This window comes from Rhincodon typus, chromosome 10, assembly GCF_021869965.1.
Source record: "Rhincodon typus isolate 14 chromosome 10, sRhiTyp1.1, whole genome shotgun sequence".
In the NCBI taxonomy this organism is placed as follows: Eukaryota; Metazoa; Chordata; class Chondrichthyes; order Orectolobiformes; family Rhincodontidae; genus Rhincodon; species Rhincodon typus.
The window spans coordinates 53,795,552-53,820,798 of record NC_063341.1 but is presented as its reverse complement, the minus strand read 5'-3'; the positions used below and the strand labels follow the sequence as shown (position 1 = coordinate 53,820,798).

Below are 25,247 nucleotides of genomic sequence, written 5' to 3'. Positions count from 1 at the left end.
CTCTCTCTCTCTCTCTCTCTCTCTCTCTCTCTCTCTCTCTCTCTCTCCCTTCCCCCACCCCAAATACCATTTGTCTGAACCTACTCAATCTCTCATACATCAGACCCTTCACTGCACTCCCTCAAGAGCGAGACCAAAATTTCACACAATGTTTCAGGTGTGGTCTCACCAAGGCCACATACAACTACAACAACACATCCCAGCTCCCGTACTCTCAACCTCTCGCACCGAAGGCCAACATACCATTTGCTGCCTTTACCCCTACTGCTCCTGCATGCTTACCTGCAGCAACTGGTACACAAGGGTGCCCAGGTCCCACTGCACACTCCCCTCTACCAATTTACAGCCATTGAGGTAGTAATCTGCTGCCTTGTTTTTGCTTCCAAAGCCTGAATGTAATTTGGCTCTTGCTGTGTATGGGTATGGACTATTTTCAGTATCCAAGGAGTCACAGTGCTGAACATTGTGCAATCATCTGACCTTGTGAATGAAGAAGTTTGAAGATGAAACAGCAGTGGGAAATAACTGAAAATGGGGACACTATACTAAGGAACTTCTGCACGAATATCACAGGACTGATTTGATTTGACCTCCAACCGAAACCCATTTTAATGACAAGACTTGAAATAAAAGTGCAACATGAAAACCTTCGACAAATTTGTTTTTTTTGTTAGCAATTTGTAAGAAGTACCAATGTAAAGGTAAAACCATATTTAGATATCCACATGTTCAGATATGTTATTAAACAACTGGAGTTGGTGGGACTTGAATGTGGACTTCCTGGCTCAGAGGTAGATCATAGAATCCCTACAGTGTGCAAGCAGGCCATTCAGCCCATCGGGTCCACGCCAACCTTCTGAAGAGCACCCAGTCTCCCCTCCCTACCCTATCCCTATATTTCCCATGGCTAATCCACCTAGCCAGCACATCCCTGCACACCAGGGGCACTTTGGCATGCCCATTCCACCTAACCTGGACTCTGGGAGGAAACCAGAGCACCCAGAGGAAACCCACGTAGGCACAAGGGAATGTACAAACTCAACACAGACACATGCCCGAGGATGGAACTGAACTTGGTGCAGTGAGGTAGCAGTTCTAAATACTGAGCCACCATGCCACCCATTGCAACTTGCCACTGCACCCAAGAGCACATTTTAAAAATGTAGAGCATTTCATCCTTGAACAGGGGTTATGGTTCATCTTCTCTATCGTTCCAATTTTTTTAGCTCTGCTAAAGCAAGCGCAATAATATTTCCGCAAGAGCAGAGTGTGCCTGTCAGCTGGTTGACAAATAGACACTGCTGTTTAGAATGCACCAATTAATGACTGGCTGAGAAATGAGCCAGAACATGGTTGTCACCTATTTTGTTGAGTTGAAACTAGTGCAGTGTTTACATGTTCTTTCTGCCTGCAAAGAACAGGCCCTGGTCACTTAATTTATGTAGCTTCCTGTACACACGTGCCACAATTGCAAGCCTGACTCTGAATTTAGATTGATTGTCAGTGTAATTCTTCACACTTGGGGCAATGTTTGTTAACTAATCTGATTGTGGAGTCACAATGTTAGACACTTGAGTTTAGCAAATGTGTGCTGGTTCTGTTCAATCAGTGTTTTTGTTGTGAATAACTGAATGTGACATTTTATGATATGCTGATCTTTGGGACATACAGCCTACATATCTTGTATCACCACTAATTGAAATTCACATGCATGACTCATTTCTGTGAAAGAACATGTCTTCAGCTTGACAACAACATCCTGGTCAGTGGCAAAAACCATTTGTGTTGCCACTATGTAGTGGCAGTGTTCAAAAGCTGGCTTCTCGTGCCTCAAACCTTATTGAATTCTTTGAAGAGGTGACCAAACACGTGGATAAAGGTAGAGCAGTGGATGTGGTATACGTGCATTTAAGTAAGGCATTTTGATAAGGTTCCCCATGGTAGGCTCATGCAGAAGGTGAGGAGGCATGGGATAGGGGGAAATGTGGTAGGTTGGATTCAGAATTGGCTGACCCTTAAAGGGTGGTAGTGGATGGAAAATATTCAACATGGTGCTCAGTTATGAGTGGCGTACCACAAGGACCTGTTCTGGGTCCTCTTCTATTTGTGATTTTTGTAAATGATTTGGATGAAGGAGTGGATTAGTAAGTTCGCGAATGATACAAAGGTGGGTCGAGTTGTGGATAGTGCGGAGGGCTGTTCTCGGTTACAAAATTACATTTGATAGGATGCAGAGCTGGGCTGAGAAGTGGCAGATGGAGTTCAACCCTGAAAAGTGTGAGGTGATTCATTTTGGAAGGACAAACTTGAAAGCAGAATACAGGGTTAACGGAAAGATTCTTGGCAGTGTGGAGGAGCAGAGGGATCTTGGGGTTCATGTCTGCAGTTCCCTGAAAGCTGCCACCCAGGTGGATAGAGTTGTTAAGGTGTATGGTGTGTTAGAGGGATTGAGTTCAGGTGCTGTGAAGTTATGCTCCAGCTATATAAAAACCTGGCTAGGCCACATCTGGAGTATTGTCCAGTTCTGGTTGCCTCATTACAGGAAAGATGTGGAAGCGTTGGAAAAGGTGCAGAGGAGATTTACCAGGATGTTGCCTGGAATGGAGGGAAGGTCTTGCGAGGAAAGGTTGAGAGCGCTAGGGCTTTTCTCTTTAGAATGACGCAGCATGAGAGGTGACTTGATAGAAGTGTACAAAATGATCAGAGGTATAGATAGTGGACAGCCAGAGACTTTTTCCTAGGGTGGAGGTAGCTATTACGAGGGGGCATAGTTTAAGTGAGTGGAGGTAGATATAGGGGAGACGTCAGGTAGGCTCTTTACTCATTGGTAGGGGCGTGGAATGCATTGCCGGAGAGGATAGTGATGAGAGCCTCATTAAGGGCATTTAAGTGGCTATTAGATAGGCATATGGATGATAGTCTCAGGTAGGGGTTGAGGTTAGATTTACCTTGGGTTTAAGGTAAAAGTTCGGCACAACATCATGGGCCAAAGGGCCTGTACTGTTCTATGTTCTCCCATTGCTTAAAGTTCTGAGATACTTTGTCGTTGTGGGGTAATGAAAGAGGGCTGAGCACTTCTAAGGTCTAAGTGACAGCTTTAAATAATAGTCTGAAGGATTGCACTGACAACCAATTTAGAATTGTCCATTAGTCTTAGTCTGGCATACTTGTTAATACACAGGATCACCCCCACTGTTTCTGCAGGCAGGAGAAAATATGGACATGTACTGACCCTGTTTTGACTGCTTTTACCAGTTAGTCAATCTGCTGGTTTAGAATATAAACAGATGTTGGGAGTTGACTGTCAGTGCATCCTCCATGGCAATGCCTCACCAGAGTCCACTTGCCAATCACCACTACACTCCTCCTCTCGAGCAGTAGAATTTTTCTTTTCCCTCTTTCCTTTTTCCTTTTTTCCTTTTTCCTTTTATAGTAGTAGTAATTGTCCTGATGAGTGCAAGACAAACTTTTTCAGTAATACTTAAGTTCTATATTACCATGTTCCTTTTTTGCTGATTGGGGCATACCAGCCATGGAGTGTTTTTTTTTTTCTGACTTCCATTGAGTCCAGTTTGTTTTGTTTTTTATGCAACTCTTTGCCACCCTCCTCCAAGAATTCAGCTCTTTCAGTCCATATTTGGACTGAGATTGTAATGAGGTCAGAAACTGAAGCCTTGACGAAACCTAAACTAAGTGTCAATGAGTAAATTGTTATCAGGTATGTGATGCTTGATAGCACTGCCATGATATCATTTTCCCACCACCTCCTGGATGGCTAGGACATACTTGAGCAGTTTTTCCTCTGAGCAGATATCACTGTTTTATCTGTACTGCAGCAGTTTGATTAGGCATGTGGTAGTTCTGGAGCATAAGCCTTCAATCCTCTTGAGCAATCTTGTTCCTCCACTTTATAAAGGTAGTAGGGATCTGTGTATGACTGGAATTTGTTTTAAAACTACTTTGTAGATTCAAGCATGAACTAACCCATACTAAAGGATCCTTTTATTCCTTTTCCTTTATTCGTTAACGGAATGAGGGCGTTGCTGGCTAGGCAGCATTTATTGCCCATCCCTAATTGCCCAGAGGGTAGTTAAGAGTAAACCTCATTGCTGTGGGTCTGGATTCACATGTAGGCCGGACCAAGTAAGGATGGCAGTTTCCCTCCCCAAAGGACATGGGTTTTTCCTGACAACCAACAATGGATTTATGGTCATTGTTAGATTCTTTAATTCCAGATATTTTTATTGAATTCAAATTCCACCATCTGTCGTGGTGGGATTTGAACCCTGGATCCCCAGAATGTTATCAGGGCCTCTGGATTAACAGTCCAGTGAAAATACCACTAGGTCACTACCTCCTTAATGACCAGTATTAGCTGAAAAAAAAGTATTGGAAGCCTTCTATTTAACTTTTTTTTCCCAGTAACGTTCTGCCTCTGTTCTAGTGTTGATTCTATAGGGCCTTTTTGCTCTTGTGGAAGGAGTACACAGACAAGGCTAGTATTTATTGACGTTGAAGAAAGAGTGCTGAGCATCAGTCCATGTATTGTATGTACACTTGCAATTCTGTTGGGATGGGAGTTCCATGTTTTACACCTTATGACATTGAGGGAACAGCAACCATTTCCAAGAGACAAAAGTATCTCCTATGGTGCTGTCCAAAGGCATCTGCTGCCATTTTCCTAGGTAGTTATTGTGGGTTTGGAATGTTCTACTGAAGGACATCTGGTGTTGCTGTTCATCTTCTGGATGGTACACATTATGCATAAACATGTATTTGTAACCAAACCTAGAATGTAATAGCTTAAGCAGTTAAAACGAAGTGTAGGAATAAGTTCTTTATAATTTATTGCAGGACTATGATGCTGGTAATCCAAATTGGGAATTCATGAAGATGATTACAGAATTAAGAGCTACGTTAGACTCTTATCAACATCTATCTGATTCAGATCCTGTAAGTAATTTTGCACCATTCACATCCTGCTCTGGAGGGATGATGTACTGCTCTCCCACTTCTGGAACCAACAGTTAGTTATAATACACTAAACGATTAACACTCTCGAGTGCCTATCCAAAAGGAGGTGGTGGAAATGCTAACTTTGAGTTAAAACCATAGGTCCAGGGTAATAAGCATAGCTAATTGTTGAACATTTTAATATCTTCCTTTTTGACACTTGATAGACTTGTGTTCCCTCTGCAGCTTTATTCAGGATTTTAAGCTTGGCTCTGGAATGTTGAGTTGTCATTCACTGAATTTACTCTTTCTTTCATGATTTTGGATTAAAAGTCACTGTTCCAAAAGTAATCTTTTATTGAAATGGAAATCCCTGTAGATACAGAAGAGTAGAAAACTGTATTTGCAGACCTTAATTTTTTCTTTAAATTTTGTGTTCTACTTTGGAGCTGACATGTTAAGTACTTGGAACTTACTAGAAATCCAGTTTCTGGCTGATTCTTCTTTTCTAAAAACTATTTGAACTGCTTTAGTCTAGATAAAGTCAAATTCCAGAAGTTCAGTGTGGTGCAGGTGGCTGCACCACTTCATTATACTGTACCTGGTTTCATGTTGACTCTACTTCAGAGTGGGAATTTCATTGTAATAAAGATAAATAATGGGATAACATTGACAAATCTTTATTGTTGTAATAAACTATTTCAGATTGAGCTTCACAAAATATGTGTCTGTGTCCGAAAACGACCCCTCAGCAAAAAAGGTATGTTGTCAGGTATTATAATTGCTCAATTGTAGATTCTCCTTTCTTCCACTTTTTTGTAGTACTATTAAACCCAAGGGGATTTGAGTGCTCAATATTTAATCAGTTCTTACCTTTATCATTCATAGCGCTGAGGTGTGTAGAACAATGACCAGCTTCTACTCTATGGGGCTCTTTCAACAATTTTTTTCATAAAAGGAAAAGCCCGGACTGCAATCTGCAGTGTAGAATCATAAAGATGTTCCTGTGCTGTAACATTTTTATCAACTCTTCCTTTTACTAAGGAGAACAGCTGCAGTCGGTCCAGTCGATCTATATAACAAGTTCTTCAGTCCTGAAAGCAGTCTCAAATCTTTTCTGCACCTTGACTGAATCTTACCCAAAGCGTGGTGTCCATCCAGGCACATTTACTTGAAGCTGAGCCAGTATTTTGTAGACATTTATCACAACTACCTCACACTTGAACACACTGTCCCATTGGAAAGTGCAAGATCCTGTATGCCTTCTCAGCCTGCCTGCTGCCTTCAGCGGTGTAGATACTGGACTGTCAGTTCCTCTTAGTTGTGTTGGACAGGTTTGGGGAAGTCACAAGTGAATTGCTCATGACAGAATTCTCAGGTTTCCTGTTGTAGCCAGGCCATTTGCTGCTCAATGGCAAGCTTCAAATTTTCATAGGTAACTTTGCAATGGTAATATTGTTAAATGTCACTGGGAGAGTATTAGATTCTACGTTGGAGTCTGGTATGGAAATGGCTAGCAACACTCCTCCAAAAATCAGCTCGGCCTAAACATTGCATGTAGGTACAGATTGCTTCAATATCTGAGCTGTTGTTAAACAGCACTGAATATGTTCAACTATCAGCAAAACTAAAGCGAAAGTCATTGCTGAAGATGGTGAGACTAGGTTGGAATTATGCTCACCTGTACTGTCTACCCTGAATGTATGCATAATCTGAGAGTTTTTGTGGCACAGTGGTAATGTCCCTTTCTTTTAATTTTTAAAGTCCAGGTTTGAGCCCCACCTGCCCCAGACATGTGCCATAAGTGTCTGTCTGAACAAGTTAATTGAAAAAAAAAACTGTATGACAATCTGTGCTATGATGTTTTCAGTATTTTTGTAGGTTATTTGGCCATCTTTGGTGATGTACCTTACTGTTTTCCATACTACTCACTACATAATATGACCATGGGATCAAACAGGAACTAAATAACCAAATATTGATCTGCACAGGTGGACATGTATTTTACGATCTCCTATTTAGTGCTGAATATTAAAGTGCTCTGCAAACTTGGTATGGTTTCTTGCAATTAGGTAGAATTGCATTATATCTTATAGACACAAACTGCTTGGTCCAACATTTCCATGTTGGTGTTTTTCAAAGGGGCCTTTATCTATATTATTGCTCCTCACCTCGTTTAACACAGCATTCTCTAAAATACTTAACAAGCTTTCCTCAATGCATTCTTAAAATTGCCTTAGCCACTCTGCGAAAATGCTTAATTCACCACCAATTCTCTTTAGGAACTAATACTTAAATTATTTGAGAAATTTTATATGGTAGTCCTTGATTTTTAGGCTCACCAAAATAGAAATACCGTTTTTGTCAAATTCCTCCACTATTTTAAAAATCTGTATCAATTTGCTACTATAATCTTTTGAAAAAGCTCCTAGCTTATACAATCTTTCCTTGATAGTGATATGCTGTCAGTTCTAATATCATTTGGATTTTTTAAAAACTTTTAAAGTTGTCTTCGGCATGTTTGTTTTTAAAAAGTGGAGCCCACTAAGATTCTATACAAGTTTTAATGTGATGTTGTATTCGATTGGTCTAGAAATTAACCTCCTACCTATCCTGAGGGATGTGACTACCTCCTGGTTTTCTAAAAAAAAAACAAAAAAAACCACCCAGTAACACTCTTTCCTCCACCACCACCACCACCTTTTCTCTTTTCTCACCTGCACTCCCCCAACCTCCCAACAATCAAGTCTCCCTCAAACGAAAAGAACGTTGCAATGTCGCAATTTCCAGATTGTAATCTTTGAGTTGAAGCTGCCAGAGCTAGAACTTAGTTCTAGTGTGATGCCCTAGATCACAGTGGCATCCAGGAATGCCCACGTACTGCATCTCGGCCATATTAGTTGTTTAAAACACGTTAATTCATTCGATCCCTCTTTTATTCATTCTACCATCAGTTCGTATGCTACGTTAAACCTTAGGAACAGTATATGCCTTGCTGAGACCACACCTGCAGTATTGTGTACAGTTTTGGTCTCCTGACCTAGGAAATGATATACTTATCAGGGTGCTGATGCAGGCTAATATGAAGGCTGCCCATGCTATCACGTGAAGAAAGATTAGTAAATAGCAGGCCAAGTTGATCAGAGTTTAGAACAATGAAAAGAAATCTGATTGACATGTGTAAAACTTTAACAGGGCTGGACAGACTGTTTCCACTGGTTAGAATCTAGAATTGGGCCACGTTCTTTTGACACAGGATAGGCCATTAGGACTGAGACAGGCAAGTATTTCTTCACTTGGAGGGTGCTTAACCTGTGGAATTTATTCCCACAAAAGGCTGTGGAGTCTAGGTCACTGAATATATTCAATTTAATATTCATCAGTCCCTTTTTATTAAGGCCTAGGAGTATGGAGAGAAAGTCGGAATGTGGTGGTGTTAGAGGATCAGCCATGATCATATTGAATGGTAGACTCAACTCAAAAAGGGCTGAATGGCATTCTTTGCTCCTAGTTTTATTAACCATTTATCACATTCCAAACAGCTAGGTTGTCCCTTGTAAGAGTGTAAGAAATAATTTCTAGATGCCTTCCAGAAACTCCTGCAGCTGACTAGGGCCCAGAAACATCAGCTTTCACTTTTCCTCTGGATAAGGAAAGTCGAGGGAATCTAGATGCAAGGTAAGTCTGTGTTTCAGAGTTAGACCATTCAGCCCTTCAAGCCTGCTCAACCATTCTAGGTCATAACTGATTACCTAAATCAACGCATTATTCCTGCACTATCCCCATATCCCTTTCTATCATTATGAACTAGCAATCTGTCAATCTTTTGTGAATTTACCTATTAACTGAACCCTTCACTGTCCTCAAGTACAGAATTCCAAAGATGACTGAAGAACTTTTCTCATCTTGGTCTAAATGAATTCTCTTTTTATTCTGAGACTTCCCTCGGCTCTAGATCTCAGTTGGGGGATATGTCCTTTCCATATCTATCCCTTTAAATGAAGCTTCTATGAAGATGCCTCTCATACATTCTAATTTTTTAGGGAATACAGGTCCAGTCTTCTCAATTTCTCCACATCGAACTGTCTCTCAATTCCAGGAATCGGTCTAATGAATCTCCTCTGCATTCACTCTATATGGCAAGGGACCAAAACTCTGCACACCAGTTGTGGTCTCGCCAGTGTTGGACACAATTAAAGCAGAGTCACAGAAGTGCTATGATGCAGAAGGCAACTATTTGGCACATTGTACCAGCTCCTCAAATAAGCATCATTACTTGCTGTGAATCTCCTACTTTTAGCCCATAGGTTTTGTACGTTATTTCAATAGAAATAATCATCCAATACCATCTTGAATGCCACAATTAAGCCCACCAGACTTCCACACAGTGCATTCCATACCCTAACTACTTGCTGTGATGTTTTTTAACCTCACATTTACTACTTTTGCACATCACTTTAAATCAGTGCCATCTGTGTTTTTTATATTCATTCGTAGGATGAGGGGAGTCACTGGCTATGCAGCTTTTATTGCCCATCCCTAATTGCTCAGAGGGTAGTTAAGAGTAAACCACTTTGCTGTGGGTCTGGAGTCGCATGTAGGCCAGACCAGGTAAGGATGGCAGTTTCCTTCCCTAAAGGACATTAGTGAACCAGATGGGTCTTTCCAACAATTGACGATGGATTCACAGTCATCATTAGATTCTTAATTCCAGATGTTTTTGAATTCAAATTCCACCATCCGCCATGGCGGGATTCAAACCTGGGTCCCCAGAACATTATCTGGGTCTGCAGATTAATAAGCCATCGCCTCTGCCAGCTGGTTCTTAGCCCTTATGCGAGAAGGCAATACACTGCTCCTTCATTCCGCCAACCAAAGTAGATAACCTCACATTTATTCCATCTGTCATGCATTTGCCCACTTACTCAGCTTGTCTGAAGCCTCTTTGCATTCTCACAACTCATGATTGCGTCAAGTTTTTGTCCTCTGCAAACTTTGAAATTTCAAATTGGTACCCACATTGAAATCATTGATCTAGACTGAAAATCTGAAACGGAGGTTGTGGTCATGGCCTGCTGACCTGGGCAGACTCTCCAGGGCCAAATAGTCTACCTCAGCTCCTATGCCTTCTACTCTGTTCAAGAAGTTTGCAAATTCTTGTGGCATGGTATCTAGCAGATACCTCTGAAGAACATGGAGTAACTTTTTTCTTAAAAATCTCTGACCATGACCTGTTACTAAATACCACATAACCGTAATAGGCTGTGTCTGTCTTTAGTTAACATTTTAAAGAATGGATTAGATGTGATTTGCCAAAGTGGCACAATTAAAGTTCAACCTTAATTCTGTATTTTGACTTCCACAGAAAAGGCAAAAAGGGAGATTGATGTGATTACTATCTCCAGCAAAAATGTAGTTCTGGTGCATGAACCAAAGATGAAGGTTGATCTCACAAAATACTTGGATAACCAGCCCTTCAGATTTGACTATGCCTTTGATGATTTTGTTACCAATGAAGAGGTATACAGGTACTCGATTTCAAATTAGTTTGGATTTGGTGTTTATGTATTACAATTGCTAAGCTATCATTTTAGACTAGAGGTAAGGAAGAATTGCCAGATTTTTTTCCCTACAACATAGACAATAAGTCCTCACATGAAGTTGTACTTCATTGGAACACTATGCAAGAAACAACTTGAAGCAAATCGGATTTTCCTATTCTAACAAATGTTGAAAACAGTAACTCTGCTTTGAGGGATGTCTTATCAGACAGTCTTTGAAACATGCCATATAATTGGAAAAACTATGCACTAAATTCTGCCCTTGGTAGATGAAGTAACTTTTAAAAATCTAAGATGTATGCTCAGTTTTTCAAATTACTAGCCCTCCCAGCTGTTATACATCCTATTTTCCAAACATCTTTGAGTTCTGGAACTGAGTTGAGAGACAGGAAGAGTGACTTTAAGATAGGCAAGGGGCAAGAAACAATACTAGGGACCAGAAGGGACTACCAACCAGAGGTTGGGAAATGAGGGAGGAGCTGCTCCAAACAGGTGCCAATCTGATCATGTTACTCCACATTATCAGATCTGAAGCAAAATGACTTTGAAACAAAACTTGAGGCTAAATGTGAACATGGGCCCTATTAAGTGACAATTAAAGCAGTGATTTAAAGCCAGTTCATTTAAAATGGGCAATTGTACTTTTATAGATCGTTTTTAAAAGGAACAATAAAACATGTACAATACATACAATGCTTTACAAGAAAATTATAAAGCAAAATTTGAAACCAAAAAATGCCACTTACATTTGGTCAAATGCTTTGTCAAAAGATAGGTTTTTAAGCAGCCCCTTGAAAAAGGAAAGTGAAACAAATGTAGGGAACATAACCAAAGGTAACTTGGTAACTGAAAGGGCAACCACCAGTGATTCTGCAAATTGAATTGGTAGGCACAAGAGGCCAAACTAGAAGAGGGTAGGTACCTGAGCATTATGATGCTGGAGGGGACAGAATCTGAAAAGCGAGTAGTGCTTGACTGGGAGCCAGTGCAAGTCAATAAGCACTGAGGGAGTGGGATGTGCTCTTAGTTAAGACAGTTTTAGATTACCTACATTTTACAGAGAAGAATGTAGGAGGGTGGCCAATAATGTGTTGGATTGGTCTGGTCTGGAGGTAACAAAGGCATGAATGAGGGCTCTCAGCAGCTGATGGGCAGACGTAGACGTACATACTCCACTCTAGATGAGCCAAGTCCTCGCATGAAGTTGTACTTCGTTTGGAGCACTATTAGGGAAGCAACTTGAAGCAAATCAGATTTTCCTATTCTAACCAACGTTTAAAAACAGTAACTCTGTCTTATGGGATGTGGCTTTGGCTTCTAACAGATCAACAAGCTTAATCTGAAACACTCAGCAACTAGGCAATGGAGTAGCAACTGGATACAATGACTTCCCTTTGTTTCCCAAATATTTATTTGGCAGGAAGTTCTTATCCAGCACGTAATGACCTGAGAAACAATCTGATAATTTAGCAACAGTAGAGATATCAAAGCAGCTAGTAAGGTAGAACTGGGAGTTTGTAGGCCTTAATGTGAAAACTAACACTTCCTCCAGATGTGTAACTAAAGGCAGATGAGAGAGGCGAACTAAGGAGCAGTGTGAGAGCAAGTTATGCAACACTGTGAAAAGACTTAGGATGCCTCCAACAATGAAGAGCTGCTGTGTGTTGGCCTTTTCTTTTTCCAGGAATAATTTGTTCATAGCTGACATCAATTTTTAAGCTTGTTCATTATTTAAGTCACCTTTGTAAGATTTGAACCTTGGGCATCTGTCAGGTTTTTTTTTCTGACTGATTTTCTTAGACTTTCCAGTTAAAATTTTATCTTGAGGATCTTAAGCTGTGTTTCAGTCATGTTCAGATTATGTTCTAAAGAAGTTATTAAATGTGCCTATGGAGTTTCTAAAACTTGGCTAGTCCATTCTTTCCATTTAACTTGTGCAAAGTTGAAGCTCGCTATTTGAGAACCTACCTTAGTTGCATGGGTGGAAGAACTTGTTTCAAATGCAGTTTTATATAGTATCCATTTTACTGTCCGAGTGCACATTTATTCATCTTGTGCTCTTCCCTCATTCAATGGGGCTTGCGATCAAACCTCTGATTTTTTTTTTTCTTAGTTATAACAAATCAAAAAACTGGTGTACTGAAAGTTTTATAAACTGGAACTGACAAAATAAACTTCCTTGTAGAAGAAACAAAATTTCCACTGATGATTTAATTCAACAGGGTATAGATTTGGGATAGAGAAATGTTCAGGATGTGACCTAACTCTTTAGAAAATGCCTCAGTGGGATACCATTCCAAGCAGACTCTGGGCGCACATGATTACCGTTGCAAATCAGTTTATCAAAGCCAGAAATTTGCCAATTATCCATTGGGTTGACTTCCTAGAAGGCCGTAAATCAAAAATAAGAGTTATTGACTTTATATCTAACACTTTTTTTTTTCCCAGTACTGTGCGAAGTTCCAGTTGGCTCATAACTAAAAGAATAGAAAATCACTGGACAAACTTTTGTCCCCTCAGTGCAAGATTAAATTACTTCCTACAACAATTGAAATAGCTCAGCTCAGGATCTTTCTCCAGGAAAGAGGCTGGGAGGTGACCTGATATGGTATTTAAATTGTGAAGGCTGTTGATGAGGTATATGTAATGAAAATGTTTCCACTGGTGGAGACTGCAAAGCTAGAGTTTATAAATAAACCACTAATATCCAATAATTATTCAGGAAAGTGGAGAAAATTTGAAACATATTGCGCAGATAGCAATTTAGTGGTAAGATCAATAAGCATGAGGGGGAGAAGAATAGAATGATGCATTGTTATAAAATGAGGATGAATAGGAGAAGTTTATAGGGGACATAAGTATCAGCCCATGGACTGTTTGGGCCAAAACAATTGTAAAGTTTTGGCAAGCTGCAACCCATCTGTATTTATTGAAGTATTTGTTTTTTTGAAACACGTATTTGTTGGCATTTCCATTTTGTTCAATGGCAAAATAATCACTTTCATCTTGGCATCTAAATATGAGTTCTGAAAACAAATTGAATGCCAGTGAATAAATGATTTGCAGTTGTCACATTTTGTATCTTTTTATCAGATTCACAGCAAAACCTTTAGTACAGACCATCTTTGAGAGGGGAATGGCTACCTGTTTTGCCTATGGACAGACTGGAAGTGGCAAAACTCATGTAAGTTACTGTGCTGATTTGTTATAATAGCTATTCCTCTTTGATTTGTAGTTTTCCTTCATCTTGTTCACACCAAAGATTGGGAGGGGCATAGGTAGGAGATGGAGAGGCTGTTTATATTGGTCAAATGGCCCTGGAAATAATTCTGAAGATTTCTGCTGTGCCCCCAGCCAGGTTGTTTCAGGGCAGAATCATCATAGAGTCCCTCCAGTATAGAAACAGGTCATTCAGCCCAACAAGTTAACACTGACTCTCTGAAGAGCATTCCACCTGGAATCCATCCCCTATCCCTGTATTTCCCATGGCTAATTCACCGAAGCTGCACATCCCTGGATGCTATAGGCAATTTAGTATTGCCAATCCACCTAAACTGCACAGCTTTGGATTGTGGGAGCTAAGACGCTGACCTCTACCAAACAATTTGGAAAATTGCACAGGCAAGTCCAGTACACACAAAGAGGACACATCCAACCTGACGCAGCTATCACCCCCATCAGTCTACTCTTGATCATCAGTAAAATGACAGAAGCGGTCACCACCAATGCTATCAAGCAGCACTGCTTAGCAATAACTAACTTACTGACACCTCGTCTGGCTACCGCTGGGGCTACTGACTTCATTCCAGCCTTGGTTCCAACAGGGACAGAAGGGATGCAATTACAGAGACTGCCCCTTTTTTTTTTCTCAAGGTCACATTTGAATAAATATGGTATCGAGGACACCTCAACTGGAATCAACAGCAATCCGAAAGAAAAGTCTCTAGCTAGATTTTTACCCGGCATAAAAGACAATTATTTTGGTTATTAGAGATCTGTCACCTCAGCACCAGACAATTGCAGGAGTTCCTCAAGGTATTATCTAGCCCAACCCCTCTAGATGCTTCATCAATGACCTGCCAGAAGTGAGAATGTTTGCTGCTAGTATGTACAGTATTCAGTGCTTTTTGCAACTCCTTGGCTACTGAATCAGTTTGTTTAAAAATGTAGTAAGACCTGGACAATATCGGCCTTTTGGGTTTTTTAAAAAAAAAAAAAAAAAAAAAAAAATCGCAAGCAACACAAATGCCAGGCAGCGACCCTCTCCAAGAATAAACCATCACCACTTGATGTTCAATGACATTGCCATTGCTGAATCCCCACCATCAACCAGGGAGTTACCAGAAATTGCACTAGGCTAGCTGTAGAAGTGCTGTGGCTACAAGAACGGGTCAAAGGTTAGGTGACTTGAGTCATTGCAGGATTCCTATCTCCCCAAAGTCTGTCCACCATCTGCAAGGCACCAGTCAAGAGTTTGATTAGAATACACTCCCCAGTTGCCTATATGAGTAAGGCTCCAACAATACAAGTTGAAAATCATTGAGGACAAAGTAGCCCACTTGATTGGTACCACATTTCTTGAACATTCACTCCTTCCATTACTCATGCTGAGCAGCAGCAGTGTGCACCAACTACAAGGTGGTGCAAAAATTTACTGAGGACCTTTTGGACCTGACATTCTAGACCCAGAACTGCATCTATCTAGAAGGACCAGGGCACAGATGCACGAAAACACCACAACATCACCACCTGCAAGTTCTTGCCCAAGTCTGTTATCATCCTGACTTGGGGAAAAATATTTCTGTTTTTTGTGTCACAGTTCAAAATCCTGGAACACTCTCTCTCAAACAGTATTATGGGTGCATTAACACGAACTGGATTGCAGTGTTTCAAGAAGGCAGTATGCCCCCACCTTCTCGACCGCAGTTAAGAATGTACAATAGGATGCTTATGGTGCAGTAGTAGTGTCCGTACCATGCCAGTGTTGTATGATAACATTTCAGAATGAATTGATTAGGAAATAAAGAAAAAAGGTGCAATAAATATTGGCCCAGCCAATTAAGCCCACGTTTCCTGAATGAAAAATCAAAACTAGGATTTGGAACAAGGAGTAGGCCACGTGGCACTTCATGCTTGCAGATTTAGTTTTGATCTCCCTTCCAGTTCCTGGTGGCACCTCAACCCTTGACTTTGCTGTCTATTGACAATCCATTTAACTGTCTTTATGCACAAAATTATAAAATTGCTTAATCAAGACAACGATATACATTCAGACAGATAGCAGAAGTTGAGGGTGACATAGTCCATTTTTGTGCATTTGTATCAATGTTGCTGCACCACAGATACAGTAGCTTTGTCAGAATTTTAGTAGCATCTTTCTATGTCTGGTGATGACAATGTGCTGTACAACCGCTTGGGTTAGTGAAAATTCCTCTAATAGAAGCATACTAGTCTTTAAGTGTTTGTTTTTTTATTTTTTTATTTTATTTTTTTTTTAAAAACACCATCTTTGTTACATCACCCAAGACCTTGCTTTTTGTCTTCTTGATGTATCTGGGAAATGTCTCTGCAGGTGTGGAAGAAACATTTACTATCCTGAGAAATTAAAATGAATGTAGCATTTCTATTAGGGAATCTTTCAATTATTCGTAATAGGGATCCTGTACATTTCAAGTGTAGCCAGTGAGAGTTCTGACCATGTTGTACACAGTCCAAAGATGTGCAGGTTAGGTGGATTGGCCAAGCTAAAATTGTGCCACAGTATTTGGGGATGTGCAGACTAGGTGCACTAGCCATGGTAAATGCAATGTTTTTGGAATGGGGTGAAGGAGCTGGGTCTGGATGGGATGCTCTTCAGAGGATTGGTGCAGGCTCAATAGGCTGAATGGCCTCTTTCTGCACTGTCGGGATTCTGATTGTATGTTATTTTATTTTTAATGTTTATTTCTCTTTCCTTTTATTCAGACTATGGGTGGTAACTTCTCTGGGAAAAACCAGGACTGTTCAAAAGGAATCTATGCCTTTGCAAGTAAGCAATAGGAGAAAAGCCTGTGAAATATCCTTTTTGAAAGCTTCAACACTTGGATTTGTTCACTTTACTTGGGATTGCTTCTTTTTCTACAAACTTGTCCTTTTACCATGATTGCAATATACCCATTTCTATCTCTGACCTCAAACAACTAATGCTCGACTTCACACCTTTTTGCATGTCCAATTTGTTGAATTTTGAACTTGGCACAATGCTGGAACCCTCTTCTTTCCAGGTCTTCTACTTTGGCCAAGAGTTGTCCCCTACTCTACCAATCCTTTCTTCCATCGTCCGAATTCTTGTTGCACCTGGAAACTGCCATGTACCCTCCAGATTTCTTTCAATTGAAAATTGCTGGCATGCCAGCAATTATCTCTCCTTTCTTTCTGCTTGTTCCAGACTACTATTGTTTTGAACATGCAGCACTACCTTCTTAGCACCTGCGATGACAAATGGTACTATATTTGGCAGAATCTGAACATCAGCATCTTTTTATTGCATTTTTCCCTTGCACCATGACCTCACCACTGAGCTTGGGGACAATTTCCCTGACCTCATCCACTGTCCTGTTGTGTCATGTAACTTTTCCAGTTCTGATGAGAGATCAGCAGCATGAAATGTTAGCTTTGCTTCTATCTTCACAAACTGTCTAACATGAGAATTTCCAATCTGTTTGTTTTTCATGTTTCTAGCATCAATGTTTTCCTTTTTGTTGGCATGAAATATCATTGTTATACTGGGTGTGATTGAGAGTGGTAAGGAGGATTCAGTGATTTAGACAATTGAGTGAATGAGCAAACACCTGCAGATACAGTCCAACATGGCTAAATGTAAAGTTATAGACTTTATAGTGTAAAACAAAAGAAAAGTATTATTTGCGTAATGATATATTGGGAAGTGTGTCCATACAAATGGATGATAGGAACACCTGTCATTGCTTGCTGCTTACCTAGTTTCAATTAGGAAGGCAAGTGGTATATTGGCCTTCATTGCAAGAGGATTTGAGTTCCAAAGTAGGGGATGTCTTACTGTTGTTATTGAAGATCTTGATGAGATCTTTAACTGAAGCATTGCGTGCAGTTTTGTCTTCCCCTACCTAAGGAAAGGATATATTTGCCGTAGACTTGCAGCGGAGGTTTACTGGGGTTGGCAGCAGTGTCCCGTGAGGGGAAATTGGTTCAACTAGGCCTGTGTTCACAAGAGCATGGTTGGACAGATTAGATACAGGGAAGATGTTTTCTCTGGTTAGGAAGCTAGAACTAGGTGACATCCTGGGATATGGGGTAGACCATTTAGACAGATGAGAGAAAAAAAAATTCTCTACTGGGAGGGTTGTGAACCTGTTGAATTCTCTGCCCCAAAAGGCTCTGGAGGCCAAGTCACTAACCTAATTCAAAAAAGAGGGAGTTGCTTGCTTTAGACTTTAAAGGTATTTCAAAATGGGGAGAAAGAGTGAGAATATGGCATTGAGTTAGAGGATCCGCCATAATCGTTGAATGGCAGAGCAGAGTCAAAGGGCCAAATGGCCTACTCCTATTTATAGTTTGTTTCTATGTACAAACAGCAAATTGAAATTTTGTTTTTTTCTATTTATTTCTTCAGCTCAGGATGTGTTTTTGTTGCTTGAACAGCCTCGATACAAGGATCTTAATCTGAAAGTATCCGTAAGCTTTTTTGAAATCTACAGTGGTAAGGTGGGTTCAGAAGCATTTTAAGTGAACAAAACTAACTGACAACATTGCTTCATGAAAAACAAACATAGAAAATATGCTAGGTCTTTTTAAAGTGTGGAAAAACACTATGAAAGGCTAATAATCATTTACAAAGATTATAGCTTCTCAGCCAAAAAGTGTTGTAGAAAGTGACGAGGTTTTTAAAAAGAATTGTTAGTGTCTATGGATACTCTGCTTGTAAAACACTGCTTTCTTTTGTTCACTTTTCTCTTTTTGTTCACTTTTCTCAGGGTATTAACACAAAAATTGCATAAAAAGCAGATGATTCTATAAATTTATGCTGCTGTAAGTGTTTCTTTCTACCTCCGCCCCACCCAGTTTACCAGTCCTACAAAGTTCAAGATTTTTTTTATTCTAATGTGGGTGTTTCTAGCAAGGCCAGCATTTGTTACCCATCCTAGCTGCCCTTGAACTGATTAGGGGTCACAGAAATTTTGGAAGGCAATTAAGACTCGACCACATTGCTGTTGGTCTAGAGTCACATGTAGACCAAGCCAGGTAAGAACAACAGAGTTTGTTTCCCAAAAGGGCTTTAGCGAACCAGGCAGATTTTTGTTAATTGATAACGGTTACATAGTCACAATTGGACTAACTAGTAATTCCAGATCTCTTTCTATTGAATTTAAATTTTGCCATCTGCCATGACCTATCTCTCCAGAAAGTTAGCCTGGGATTCTGGATTGCTAGTTCACTAACATTACCACTACGCTACTGCCTCACTTACCATTTGATTGCAGAGGTGAGAATGTTGATCTACTGTAAGATGTAGAACATGAGTTGTTAAGCCAAATTTTACCTGAAATATGAGGTGAGTCAAATGCCTATATGGCATTCATCTTGGAGTTGAAAGAAATCAGTAGAGTTAGCATCACAGTTTCTGTTTGGAATTCGAGATATATGGTTTGTATCTCGAACTGGATGGTGCCCGATTAACCTTTCCAAGACAGAAGGCTAAATAAATCAAATGACAGTATTTAGTCCAACACCAGTAAATAGGCAAATTTTACAATTTTGACATGGTGTAGATAGATGTGGTGTAAATTGATTTTTCAGAAGGTGTCCAATTGGAGCCTGGATCAGGGATATACTATATAAGATACTGCAACGTGATGAATTATTAGTTGGCTGGATTCAATTAATGGATTTCACTTCCAACTGGAATTGGGTTGATTTCACCTTTTTGGGAATTGTGCATGGGTATTGAATTAGTAAGGTTGACAATTTAATGCAGAGCTGAAGGTCCAAAAGCAAGTAATGCATACAGCAGAGTCACCTAGAATGATGTGAGCGAGATCCAAAAGTAGTAAAGAGGTATGAGTCACTGGAACTATTTCAGAGAAGACCAAATGATGGTAGATTTCTAAGTTTGAAATATTTCTGTGGTTATGAAGGTTTATTAACTTAATGTTTAAGGCAAGAGGCCGGAAAGTTGTTTTGTCTTTTTTTAGTTTTAACATGGACTACCGGACCGTGATAGATTGGTTAAGTAAAGGGAACCCAAAGCAAATTCCCGTGGATTGCAATGGCACAGGAGCTTTAAGGGGAATGATGGATAAATATCTGAAATGGAGGGTGATACTTCACTATGTTAAGTGAGGAATATGATGTTATTTATTTTGGGTTACAAATGATACCAGAATTTGACTTTCACAGTTCAGAGGACTTTAGCTGTTCTCTCCCAACGACCTTAATGTGAAGAAAAAAAATTCAGCTGGAAGGGTTAGTCGAAAGCAAGAAAGATTTTGTTTCTGTTTTATTGGTCTCTCTTTCCTCCTCTTCCCAACCATTCATCCAACTACAGGGAACAGATGTCCTCTACAGCAAAAATATGAATGGCTAATTGTGTGCCAACTGAAATAACATCTAAAATTCCAGGTGTTGAGATTATTAATTTTTCAATATCTATCTACTCCCACCTGCCCACAACCTAAAATATGGTATAAGCTGAGTGAAAGTTTTTTTTTGTTTTTTTTCCCTCCCCCACCCCTGCATTGTCAGATTTTCAGTTGTATTTTGTTACATGGTGACTTGGTTTTCTTAGTTCTACTTCATGGAAGAGAAATCTGAAAACCGCTCCGAACAGAGTGACTGAAAGCAAATATTATTCCTCCACTTGGCTTACTGATGGACCTAATGCTTGTTTTGTCTTACAGGTGTTTGATCTTTTGAATAAAAAAGCTAAGTTGCGTATAATGGAAGACAATAAACAACAGGTACAGATCGTAGGTCTCCGGGAACAGGATGTCTTCTCTGTAGATGATGTGGTCATGAATATTGATATGGGGAACAATTACAGGTAACTACTTTCCTTTTTTCCTGTCACCACCTTTTTATTTCTTGCTTGCTTTTCTCCCTGATTCACTTACTTCAGAACCATGGCCAGTAGAGAAACTAACTTCATTCTCTCCATGTATTGATACATCTTGAACACATGCCTATATCACAGGCATAGGTCAAATTATCTTTGACTCATCAGTACCCTGCCTTCAAGTTGTGGTGTTTAAGTACTGAGATGTGTAAAAGCATTTTCTTCCTGATGTACATAAGTTATATCACAATATTATGTTTAGTATTAGCTTAGTAAAATATAATGATATGTTTGGAAATCATGGTCACTTTAAATCTGTCTTTAATTATTACTGGCAGCAGTCTTTTTTTTTTTTTGTTTTAAAACTTCGTAAAACTTGGATCCATGAGTTGAGGGCAATCATAAAGATGGCCATGATGCACTTTAAATACCACTTAACCTCTAGAACAAAAGCAGGCACTTAACAATTGAATAGAGAATGTAAAGTCTCACTAAATGTCAGCATGAAAAGTACAACATGAACTCTGGTAGGGATCATGATTGTAAACAAAATCTGGCATTGCAGGTGTCAAGCACACCATTTTAATACAAGCTAAAATACCTTCGAGTGTGAGAATTCCCAAGGCTATAAGAACTGAATATTTTAAATCTCCTATAAATTACAAATACCTGCTAACTGTCTTAAGGTATGATACTAATAAAAGATTAAAGGCTGATTTTTTTTCCTTTTTTTTAATAAATAGGACATCTGGGCAAACCTCTGCAAATAGTAACTCCTCTAGGTCCCATGCAGTCTTCCAGATTCATCTTCGGAGGAATGATAAACTTTATGGTCAGTTTTCTCTCATTGATCTGGCTGGAAATGAGCGAGGTGCTGATACTAGCAGTGCAGACCGACAAACCAGAATGGAAGGTGCAGAGATTAATAAAAGCCTGCTTGCCTTGAAGGTAACTGAAGTGTATCTTGCATGGGAAAAGAGGATAATTTTGAACTTTTCCATGCTATTCTTCATGAGTTACTATTCTGTCTATTCTCTGCATAAGTGTGATAGTACTCCGGCAAGGAGCTGTTAACCAATTCTACTTCTGTAGTCACTACTCTTGCTTTCAGAGCATTTTAAATTGTAACAACTCTCTCCCCTCTTTGAGAGAGAAGTCATTTTGTCAATTGCCTTAATCTACATCCTCAGGTTACTGACTGAGCCATCAGCGGTAACAGTTTCTCCTCATTTACTCGGTCAAATCCCCTTTCAATTTTTGGATGCTTTCATTCAGTCTTTCTTTTTTTTAAAGAGAGCAATCCTAGATTTTTGGTCTTTCCAAGCAAATGTCATGTCTTGCACTACATCAGAATTAAAATAATTCTATATTAACTTCTGCAAATTTCACTTGAAATAAAGCTTTTGTGATTTCACACTTTTTTTTCCACAAGCTCAATGATCTAGAGATATTCTTAAGTTTCACAAAAAGTGAAAGATGAGTAAATTGAAAAGGAGCTACAGATCTGAGTGACTTGGTTTTAGTCATTTTGATGACCTTTTTAATCTTGGTTCAGACTGGGTCTCGTTTATTAATAGATTTCATGATCTGGCCCGGCCTGTAGTTAAATTACCACTGGTCATGTGAACTCAACTTTTTTTTTTTCTCTCCTCTTTCAAGACCCTTTTATTCTATAAAAGGTCCTGGGTATTAAAAATCAAATGATGGAAGTCAAAATAATGGTAGTTTTTAAAAAAAACTATTTAACATTAGAGGATGGAATGGAAAAGCAAAGTGATCCTGCTAAAACTTTTAGTCAAGATCAAACCAGTGTTTTTTTTTTTAAATCAAGTGTTGGGAGCAATTTGGAGGCAATACTTCAGGAAATATATACAAGCTTTCAGCCTACAGAAGCGCTTATTTAGTGTTTTTGGGGGGGGCGCGAGATTTCTGGTCTTCAAGTGAAAAACTGGAAAGATTGCGATTTTTGGCTAGGAACAGAAGTGACATCAGTGGTTTTGAAGATGATGGGTTTGAATCATTTTTCTCTTACATTTTTAGTAAATTAACGCCAACACTATCTTTATTTAAAATTGCAGTTTCTTAATCTCTATGAAGACGCTTCATCATAGAATCCCTACAGTGTGGAAACTGGCCATTCAGCCCGACTAGCCCACACCACCCCACCCCACCGAAGAGCATCCCACCCTGACTCATTCCCCTACCCCTGCATTTCTCCATGTCTAACCCACCTAACGTAAACATCCCTGAATAGTACAGGCAATTTAGCATGGCCAATCCACCTAACCTGCACACCTTTGGACTGTGGGAGGAAACCCACACAAGGAGAATGTGCAAACTCCACACAGTTACTGAGGGTGGAATCGAGCCTAGGTCCCTGGTGCTGTGAGGCAGCTGTGCTAGCCACTGAGCCACCATGCTTCTCCAGCACTGATCAAGTGGCCAGTACATAGAATCCCTACAATGTGGAAACAGGTCCTTCAGCCCAAGTCCACACCAGCCCTCTGAAGTGCATTTCCCCCTCTTTCTCTCTCCCCTCCACTCCCCACCCCCCACAAACACATTTCCCCTGCCCTTTCCCTGTAACCCTACGTTTCTCATAGGTAACACACTTGATCTACACATCCCTGAATACTATGGGCAATTTAGCATGGCGAATCCACCTAGCCTGCACATCTTTGAACTATGGGAGGAAACCAGACCGCCTAGTGGAAACCCACACAGACACGGAGAATATGCAAACTCCACACAGACAGTTGTCCGAGAGCAGAATCGAACCTGGGTCTCTGGTACTGTGAGGCAGCAATGTTCACCGCTGAGCCACCATGCTGTCCCAATAACCAGGGGTCATAAATTTAAAATAATTGACAGATGAACTAAAGTAGTGATGAGAATTTTTTTCGGCATTTTTCGAATCCAGAATGATCTACCTAGAAAAAGTGATTGACAGCACCTAGAATAGCCATGACAACCAATTTAATTGTGCTTGGCTTGCTTGCCAGATTAACTATTTAATGAAACCATAACAAATAGGAACAAGAATAGGCTGTTTGGCCCCTCGAGCCTGCTCCATTATTCAATTGCATCATAGTTGATCCAGCATTCAGCACCAAAGTGTCATTTTTAACTCCATATTAGTTCCACTGTGTAATTCTTACAGTTCTAAGAGAAAATAGCTTGGACGGTGTTAAGGATTTCATCACTCAACTTAAAGCATGAATATCCTGTTTTATCTTTTGTAATAGTTTTGTTGCCTTCTAGGAGTGCATTCGATCACTGGGACAGAATAATATCTATACACCATTTAGAGCAAGCAAGCTGACCCTGGTACTCAGAGACTCATTTATTGGTGAAAACTCTAGAACTTGTATGGTATGTCTTTCTATTTCTGAAGTTTGTTACACACAATACACCTAATTTTTAACAAATATCAGACATTTTTAAATTTAATGAAATGCCTTTGGTCCATTCAAGCAAAAAAAGATCATGGAGGATGTATTGAATTGAATGCTCTTTAATGGTGAGGAACAATAAAGTTTGTTTTGTCATCAAAATGCCAACTGTCTTAGTGCAGGGCGTTAGAGGCCTCCCCTAATTTAATGCTATTGTGTCCCTTGATTATGAATTCTGTTCGTGTTCTGTAATTACTCTTGTATGTTAAGGCATTCTACTGTGTTATGTGTTTTGAGAGTTAGAAGTAAAATCTTGAATCATCTGGGCCTGTGGTAATTTTATAAACCATTTATGGGAGTTGAGCAAATGATGGGGAAAGCACAATATTTTGTCTTTTCTTTTTAGATAAAATGCAATTCACAATTTGTTTATAATTAACACTTTTTTTATATTTTCTATTTGTCTCTCTCTGTGCTTACAACTCCTCCCTAACTTTTTAAGTATCCAGTTTCATAAAGTGGTATCCTGAAAATCCATTTGTGTGGTATATGGTGTCCTGAGCGACTCCTTTGCACACTGTAACGAACCGTTGTTTCTTTCATGCAAGTTGCAGGGGAGGAAATGTCGTCTTTTTTTCTGTATAGGTGTTGGTAATGAGCTTTATTCCAGCGCTTTGTTGTTTACTTGAACAATTATTTTTCCATTAATGTGAGCTAACTGTCAACATGTGAGAATAACAAAATCCACTTATCTGTGTTTCCAACAGGATCTAACAAGTGACCGGGAGCAAAACCAGCTTTAGTCAGGAAATACTTTATTGTAGTGTTCCTGCTAGTGGTCCAACTAGAGCCTGTAAAGGCTATTGATCAAATCTGAGCCCTGTTCAATCAGCTTGTCTTGAGCATCAACTCAAGATGCTTGTTGTCTATATTTGTCGCAAGTTTTGCCAACTTCTGCAATTTTGAGTGCAGACTTTGCAAGCTATCTTAGAATTGAGCGTTTGGTTTGTCAAGACTTTTGTTTTTATTCATTCATGGGATATGGGCACTGCTGGTTAGACCACCACTTATTGCCTATCCCCAATTGCCCAGTGAGCAATTGAGTCAACCATGTTGCTATGGGTCTGGAGTCGCTTGTAGGTCAGACCAGGTAAAATGGCAGGTTTCCTTCCTAAAGGACATGAGTGAACCAGATAGGATTTTTACAACAATCACCAGTGGCTATGACAACAAGGTGCAGGGCTGGATGAACACAGCAGGCCAAGCAGCATC

General features: G+C 39.8%; 1 protein-coding gene across 3 annotated transcripts in view; it reads left to right on the top strand.

Moving 5' to 3' along the window:
* kif2c (kinesin family member 2C) overlaps positions 1-25,247 on the top strand; it is a 68,763-nt gene that overhangs the window by 23,948 nt on the left and 19,568 nt on the right. For all 3 annotated transcript variants that reach the window (XM_048601760.1, XM_048601759.1, XM_048601761.1), the window contains 9 exons: positions 4,855-4,953; positions 5,659-5,713; positions 10,319-10,481; positions 13,608-13,698; positions 16,479-16,542; positions 18,145-18,236; positions 20,429-20,571; positions 21,327-21,531; positions 23,845-23,955. In XM_048601760.1, the coding sequence (XP_048457717.1) occupies positions 4,855-4,953; positions 5,659-5,713; positions 10,319-10,481; positions 13,608-13,698; positions 16,479-16,542; positions 18,145-18,236; positions 20,429-20,571; positions 21,327-21,531; positions 23,845-23,955 (1,023 nt within the window). The remainder of the gene's footprint in view (positions 1-4,854; positions 4,954-5,658; positions 5,714-10,318; positions 10,482-13,607; positions 13,699-16,478; positions 16,543-18,144; positions 18,237-20,428; positions 20,572-21,326; positions 21,532-23,844; positions 23,956-25,247) is intronic.